The following is an 8,557-nucleotide window of genomic DNA, read 5'->3' on the forward strand; positions in this document are numbered from 1 at the left end:
ATGATGTAATATATAACCATGATTGGTGATGTGGTGCCATGATTGGTGATCAATCACGAGGTGATGATTCTACAGACTACAGAATCATGGTTAAAATATTATGGATATTTTTCTTAAATCTTGGACAATTAGAGTAGCTAACTGATGTTGTAAAGCTAAGCTCTGCTTGCATGATCAGTGTTGATGTAACATTCTAGGGCATGATTAGTGACATGGCACCATGATTGATGATGTGGTAATCATGGCATGTGCAAGCCTTTGGATTGGTGACTTGGCATTGTGATTGCATTATCAGTGCTGATGTAACATTCTAGGGCATGATTAGTGACATGGCACCATGATTGATGATGTGGTAATCATGGCATGTGCAAGCCTTTGGATTGGTGACTTTTGGCATTGTGATTAGTGATGTAGGAATCATGGTTGTGATTCCATGGATTGTAGAATCATGGTGATAAATTGAATTCATTGGGCATCAACAATGAGAACCGTTGGCCCCTTGAATGGAAAGGGGTAAGTTTTGAGTTGGCTTGGTTTTGGTAGCCATGGTTATGCAATCACAGTGATGGAGGAGGATCGTGCTTTTGTAGAAATTATAGTTTTGCTCATGAGATATTGATAGTGAGGGCTAGAAAGAGGTCACCTAGGTTTGTGCTACCAAATGAATGTACATTAAATACAAGGATGGGAGGGGAAGAGTGAGAGAAGATAAACACCAACTCATACTCACCAGGCCATCATTAATCATGCATGTAGATTAAGAGACACATTAAGAACTCTTATGAAGGATATAGGGGAAACCAATTGCTCCTACTTGGAGATGGCTATGGGTGATGGTAATGAATGTATGTGAAGTAGCAGGTGCGTAGGCGGAATCGTTGATGGAGGAAGCTTGAAAACTCAAAAATGGAAAAGATAATGAAAAAAATGAAGAACTATTCACCTACTTATTGCTTGCGGGATTATGGTTAATGCATGTGACATGTGGTAGCATCTTGATTCCTACTAGCATAGAAGTGCAGGCCGTGATTATGTCTACTACCATTACCGTGATCACATCAACAATGGCTATAATCATGGCAAACAATAGTAGGCGAGATCATGGTTATTCCAATTATGTCAAGTGAGATGCATCTGAATAAAACTTAATTCAAGAACAAGGTATCACAACACATCCTGAGGGCTTAATATATTTTAGTTTTCGTTCATTTTCTATGGCACGATTCTATAGGGTTCAAAGTCACGGCCATGATTTATGTAGAATCACGGTGATAGGAATGTGAGTTTATGAACATGTGAGGTTGGAGAGTGGAAGATGATGCAATGTAGGAGTAATTTATGGCTTCCAAGATGGGAGCCAAAAATCATCGGTGTGATTCTATAAAATCACTATGGTGAATCTGATTGAATTGTGAGTGAAGTGATTTCTACAGGGTTGTTAGTAGTGTTAGAACTCAATTAGCAAGTTAGTCCTCCGGAGCTTGTACTACAAGATCGCCATTATTATATTTAGTAGCTTGATACTCCATTGGTTCAATCCATCGGGATAAAGCTCTCAATGTATAAGGAGTGTGTTGATATAACGCTTATAGTTCTTCTATGGAACATAACAACTCTTACTTTATCCATTGAATCAACCAATCCATAGAATTTATAGTAGGTTCTTGTGTGAACATGTCTTGTTTGGACATGTGTTCTTGTGTGCATGCTACGATAGCTTTGCCCTTGAGAGAGAGAATTGTGTAACTGTTCACCTATTTTACCCCAATTTGATTGGCATCTTGTGTGATGTCAGGTTGTAAAGGTATTTGTGGCTTTTGTCTAGCTTCTTATAGCTTCACAGTCACCTCTTCAATGGGCACCAATTTGTGTGGCCACTTGAGGTTAGTTTTTTGACTTGGTTTCTTTTTTGGCACCCACACCTTTTTTGATACTTGGCTTGGGAGGGTTGATTTTCTAATAGGGATCCAGTTTTGCCTTTCCTATCCTTTCCAAATCTTTTTAGCTGGCTTTGATGTAGTTGTTTGGGTGATTGGTGGTGGTCAATGACAAGGCTATTACATAGATGGCTTTACTTTATTCTTTACTGTTTAGGTACCCATATATTTCTGATCCTTTCATAGTATCCATGTGTCCTTAGCACTCATTTAGGAACCTAACATTGATGTGAACATGACGTCTTTGGCTCTTAAAGCTTTATTGTGAGTTGATACTATTATCCTTGCTTGACATGTTGGCATCATTTCTTTGGGGTACTCTTGGTGCGTCTGGAGAGGAAAGACATAATAACATCCTAGGTGGCTATGCATAAGATATGTGAAGCATGCCAACTTGGTAAGCAGGCCAAACATGCTTTCCCACATGAAAAGCATGTCAGTGTGCAAGGCCATTGGATGTCATACATTCAGATATATGGGGACCAACCCAAGACTTCAATAATTACAGGTTGTAGGTACTATGTTATATTCATTGATGACCACAATAGGAAAGTGTGGGTTTATTTCATGGAGAAAAGTGAGGTGTTTGCTCACTTTCAGAGATTGAAAGCCTTGGTCAAAAAGGAAAAAGGCATGCAAATAAAATGCCTAAGATAAGATAGTGAGGGAGAATATTTCTCCAATGAGTTCAGTGATTTCTTGAGAAAGCAGGGAATCAAGAGGCAGTTTACGTGCAGGTACACTCTGTAATAGAATGGTGTTGCATAAAGGAAAAATAGGCACATTGTAAAAGTGACACGTGTCTTCATAGCTAGAAAGAATATGCCACATTACTTTTGAACAGAAGCAATATCAACTGCTGTGTACATTATGAATAGAACACCCATTGTAGCTGTTTATGGTATGACTCCTGAACATAAGTTTACATGCATAAGACCGGATGTGTCTCACTTGAAAGTGTTTGGGTGTACTGCATATGTACATGTTCCTGATGAGGTGAGAACAAAGTTGGATCCAAAGGCCGAGAAATGCATCTTCACTGTGGTTATGCTATGGACCAAAAAGGTTATAAATGTTATAACCCTACCACTCGTGAGATGCAAGTAAGCAAATATGTTGTCTTCGATGAGATGAGTAGCTGGTATGCACCAGTAGTGAAGACAATAGAAGATGCAGATGTAAGAAGTGCTGATGTTACATCACATATAAAGCAGCTATCACTGGTGAGTGGACGTGGGGAGTCCTCCAGCAGTGGATCCAATGTTAGTCCATGGTCAGGCAAGTTGAGAAATGACACAGGTACACATGCATCACAAAAAGGGAAGGAAAAAGGTAGATCAACCTTTTGTGCTTCATCTGTCAGCAGGTCACTCATATGTGGATGGTGACTCTAGTGGCTCTAAGAAGAGCCTTGATGAGGAGCTTGGCATTTTGTCTATGGTTACTTCTGGTGTAAGGAGAACTAGGGTTGTTTTGATGAGGACACTTGACAATGATTTAGGTGTACGAAGGTCTCTACGAGGGTTAGATACCTTATTGATAGGTTTAGATATGATGGATATACAGCCCATCATCATGCTTGCATGGTAAAGGCAATACAAGAGGTTGAGCCCACTTTCTTTGAGCAGGCAATTAGGAAAAAGAAATGGGAAGATGCCATGGATGAGGAGATGGCAGCATTGGATGCAAATGCAACATGGGAGTTAGTGCCTTTGCTTAAGGAAATGATGTCAGGATGCTTTTGAAGCAGAAGTTTGAGATGAAGGATTTGGGTGAGCTACGATATTTCTTGGGTTAAGAGGTGGTGAGATCACCTTATGGCATTTTGCTATTGCAGAGGCAGTATGGCTTGGACATGTTGTCCAAGTATGGTATGATAGGTTGCAAGCCTATTTCATTGCCATTGGAGCATAACACAAAGCTTTTTGCAAATACAGGTGAGCTTTTGGAGGATCCCACTACATACATGTGCATAGTGGGTAGTTTGATCTACATGACCATTACAAGGCTAGACTTGAGCTATGCTGTTGGACTTGTGAGTCAATTTATGCAGGCTCCTAGGAAGCCACACTTGGATGTGGCTAGACGGATCCTCAAGTACATAAAGTCCACATTTGACTATGGACTTTTGTACGAGGCTAGTACAGAGATATGGGCTAGTAGTATTGCAGACATGAGATCTATAAGTGGTTTTATGTTCTCATTTGGGAGTGCTACTGTGAGTTAGAGCAATAAGCAGCAGCCAAAAATTACCTTGATGAGTATAGAGGCAGAGTACTGGGGTGCAGCTATGATAGCTTGTGAGGTAGCTTGGTTTCAGAAGCTACTTGGTGTCATGGGAGAGCCCGTGGATAGAGCAGTTGTCATATATTATGACAACATGAGCAACATACAGTTGGCCAATAACCCAGTATATCATGGTAGAACAAAGAACATTGAGGTGCATTATCACTTTGTGAGGAAGAAGGTTCTAGTAGGAGATTTAGATCTGGTATATGTCAGCACACAGGATCAGGTAGCTGACATCTTCAACGAAGGCATTGGGCACACAGAGAAGCTTCACAGGTTCAGGAGCTTACTTGGAGTGTAGTTTATGGAGTTGAGCTCGAGGGGGAGTGTTGAGATATCGAGCTCAACTAGTGCTACGACGGACATTGATGATCTGCCTGGGTAATAGCTTCCACATCTACACCACTGGCATGGTTGGTGAGATTATGGGTGATATGCAGCCAGTGGGATAACAGACTGTGTGACATCCATTTTGGATTACTAGAGACTGCCATAGTTATAGCACCAGCTTATTTATTTGGGTTCACATTATGGACTGACCCTTGTATGTTGTAGTAGTTGAGTACTAACCCATATAGTGTGTACTCTTGTCTTTTTGTTATGTTAGTTGAGTAGAGAAGAAGAAGATAGAAGAAAATTCAGCTATCCATCTCTCTCGTGTCTTGCTCTCTCTTGTGTGTGTGTGTGTGTGTGTTTGTGTGCTATGGAGGCACATTCAGGCCATAAGAGTTATCAAATTGATACACATGTGCATTCGGATCTTCTCCTTGTTTTCCCCGAAACTTAGAATACTTGATGTTATGGGCTCGCACGACCATCACGAGAGGCAGCAAGTGTGGAACCACCAGTGGTGAAGGAAACAGCCGTTGTGCCATTGTTCGAGGAGAGGTTTGGGGTGTCAAAGGACACCCACTCGTCTTTGGGGTGTGGATAGGAGGACAGGAACGGCTCCGTCGTCGCCACCTAGCCTCTGGCCCTGTTGTGGAAAGAGGCAGGCTACTCGTCCAGCCATGACGAGCTTCGTCAAAGAGACGGTGGCTCCGCCGCCCAGTTGCTGGGACCACCAACTCAGGAGGCCCCTGAGAACGGGTGCGCATTCGCGAACATCGTGATCACCAAGTGTAATTGCATTTACTTCTTACACAGACAATAAGCAATTATGGGATTGGTTACCCTCATTCACAGCATACTTATCTTACAGATGGATAAAAGGTTAACAGCATCAGAGATTGAAGACAAGTATGGAAAAATTACACAGAACATTGCAACAGATTTCATTGATTGAATAATTCCCTTGATTCGTACATACAGTTACATCCATATATAGGAATAGTATCTGTGATCTGAATAGATACATCTACTAATGATATCCCTTGGAATCCCTACTGACTATTGCGCATAACAATTTATCTAGTGCGGTTACAAGAATGCGGTTGCGGTCTGTGGTAAATGCCCCAACACCATTCTCCTACTAAAATCTCCTTCAGAGAGCTTCCTCTTTTTGGTAGTGTTGACCTGACTTTCCGGAACACAAACATTCTTTTCTTGTCCCACCTGGCGATGGTTGGTTTCAAGGTCTTTCCAGACAGCTTAGGCTAGCTATGGTCTTGTTGTATTGGCAATAGCCTATAGGCATATTTGAAAATCTCAGGCTTTGTGACTATAGCGCCCACAAAAGCTATAGTTACCATTGTAAACGAGCTCTTAAAATTGGACATTTGCTAGTGGTATATGTCCCTAACGGCAAATGGAACACCAATATAGCACTCTCCTTGGATACATGTATGCATTGCTCAAAGCTTTGGTAACCTTCATTTTCTCTTATAGTCTTTTGAGAAGTGAGTCCAAGTCATTTCTACTAGAGTATTACCTTTAGCTACAGGTTTTGCAGTGGTAGCACTACAACCCCTAGCTAACACAACAAACTCAGAATTTGAAGCTTTTACTCCCTTTATCATCAAGTTATCCTCAAGTTGGATGACATTAGCCGTGACGTCCTCCCAGGTGGTGATACCTCTAATGACCAAACCATTATGGATATGTTCATGTTTAAGCCTATGGATAAATGGATCGAGCACTTGACTGTTGGAAAAGTGCTCATGTACAACACAACAAGAGCTGAAATGCGGTAATAAAATCTCTCACTAACTCATCTTCTTCTCTCTCAGCTTTGTGTTAGCAATAACCTTCAAAGCCTAGTAAAGTTTAGACGTTCTTCAACTCTGAGAGTCTGATACCAATCATCAGCCTTGCCATCTATTGTAAGGCTAAATGTGTTGGTCTTTGCAAGATCATCCCTCTCACCACATGAGGCCTCGTAAACTTGATCAAAGACCTTGAGTTCTAGGATCGCTGACGTCTCCATTGAACTTGTGTGTAAGCTTCGCAATTTGTGCAACCTTCCCAGAGCTACTCTATCTGTTATCTCTCATGACGTGTCCTATACTTTTAGCCACAGCCCTCCCCAATGCTTGACTTCAAAGATAACTTTTACAACATGTCTTGACTTTGGCAAATTTGGTCTTCACACTTAACAATTGGTAAGACCACTAATAACCAATAATGTTGTGTTGTTTAGTATTGGAGGCATGAGGCTGTGCGAATGAAGAACCAACTAGAAGTCCTAGAAGAAATGCACAGGTAAGAACACTTTTCCTGCATTGAATATATGTTCGTGCCAAATTTGTCATCTCAAATGCTTGTAAGCATTTCATGGTAGCTTGTGTCGTATCCCATGACTTGAAGTAGGTATACAGCGTATATACTATCGAAGCAGTATACTAAATTTTCTCTGTTTTTTTCTCGATTTTTAAAGAAATATGTCAGGTGAGAATCTAGACAAATTGCAGATTAGGAGCTTGCAAAAACTTGAAAACAAACTTCAAAATGGCCTATCTCGTGTGAGAGAAAGAAAGGTAATTGTCGATACTTTGTTAAATGAATACGACATTTCTATCCTAAACTAAATACAAATTTTTTTTTTTTTCCTGAACAGACACAACTGCTCATGCAACAAGTTGACGATTTGCGTACAGAGGTGCGTGTTTCTTGCATTTTTCTTTTTCTGTAGGATAGATATTTTACAAACTAATTTTGTAATACGATAAGAACACACATAACAAAGAGTTTAAATGGGTTTTGGATTGGTAATTACATTCAGGGGAACTTGCTTCGAGCGGAGAATGAGTCCCTAAGATCCAAGGTAATCAAACCCCAAGGCTCAATATAGCTTTTATCGCACTAGCTTTGTTGATTAATGAATTGCACGGCCAAACCGCGCCTTAAATCGGGTGATTACTATTGACTCATTGGTTTGTTCTCAACTTTCTGACATAATCCTCATTTAGTTGGCTGAGATTCATGCATGGCAAGCGCGTCTACAACAACAGGCCCCATAGACAGGGTGAGTGCAGCTAAGGCGTCCTCAAAGGAAGAAGAATCAAGCATCATGAGTGTTGCTGAAACCACCCTTCAGCTGGGTTACTCTTCCTAGATAATAAGGATGTTTATTGCTGCTGAAACCACCCTTCATGCAAACCAAATATGCGTATATATATATCTTGCTCCGGCAAGAAATCAAAAACTTTCATAAAATCTCTGTATCAAAAACTCTCTTCTGAACAAATTGGTTTATGTAAAAAAAGAGTGTGAGACCAGGCACGATGGCGCGTATACTGAACATGACCTAATTTCCTAAAAACTTCTACACAAAACAGGTATTAAAAGAATATCGTGTTGAGGTCGTGTGTAAGGCTCGTTGTTATCAACAAGGGTTCTAAGGTGCCCACCATAACTATTCCTTCCGAGAGCCTAGCCCAACCTGCCTCACTTGTTTAAAAATCTATCAAATAGTTTGTATGCCACTCTTGGTTAGGCACAACCGTTGCTTTGCTAATCCCCAACCTCTATGTACACAATCTTCAAAAGGCCACACTTCAACCTCTAGCGACAATATCCACGAGCAAGGAAAGTTACTCATTGTTGTCACAGTTTTTTGAAATGGTAATACATGACCAAGAAATCCATGATTGGCTAAGTGTGAGCAACATGGAGATGTTGGACTTAAATGAGAATTACCCATTGGCCCTCCAACTTGATCACGGGGGGCAAGCATACAAAAGAAAAGACTATTATCCCTAGCATGGCCTTTTGATCATGATGCATACATACATCACATCATCTTTGTTGGTCACGGGGGCAAGCATTATACAAGCAAAATTGTATGGGCAATACAACCGATGGGAAAAAAGGGTCCATCTCTTTAAAAACATTAGTGAACTTTAACGACAAAATATGACATATTTCACAAGAAAACGATAAGTTTCTCCATC

General features: G+C 40.7%; 1 protein-coding gene across 1 annotated transcript in view; it reads left to right on the forward strand.

Annotated features, from left to right (window-relative positions):
- The window catches only part of LOC147633172 (agamous-like MADS-box protein AGL11), a 31,347-nt gene extending 23,396 nt beyond the window's left edge, over positions 1–7,951 (forward strand). Inside the window, exons 3-7 of the mRNA XM_086805815.1 lie at positions 6,805–6,866; positions 7,042–7,141; positions 7,222–7,263; positions 7,387–7,428; positions 7,574–7,951. Coding sequence (XP_086661941.1) covers positions 6,805–6,866; positions 7,042–7,141; positions 7,222–7,263; positions 7,387–7,428; positions 7,574–7,624 — 297 coding nt within the window. The 3' untranslated portion in view covers positions 7,625–7,951. The remainder of the gene's footprint in view (positions 1–6,804; positions 6,867–7,041; positions 7,142–7,221; positions 7,264–7,386; positions 7,429–7,573) is intronic.
- Positions 7,952–8,557: the final 606 nt, after the last annotated feature.

The sequence above is a fragment of the Cibotium barometz genome, chromosome 12, assembly GCF_041138505.1.
Source record: "Cibotium barometz isolate CiBa-2024 chromosome 12, ASM4113850v1, whole genome shotgun sequence".
Lineage (NCBI taxonomy): Eukaryota > Viridiplantae > Streptophyta > Polypodiopsida > Cyatheales > Cibotiaceae > Cibotium > Cibotium barometz.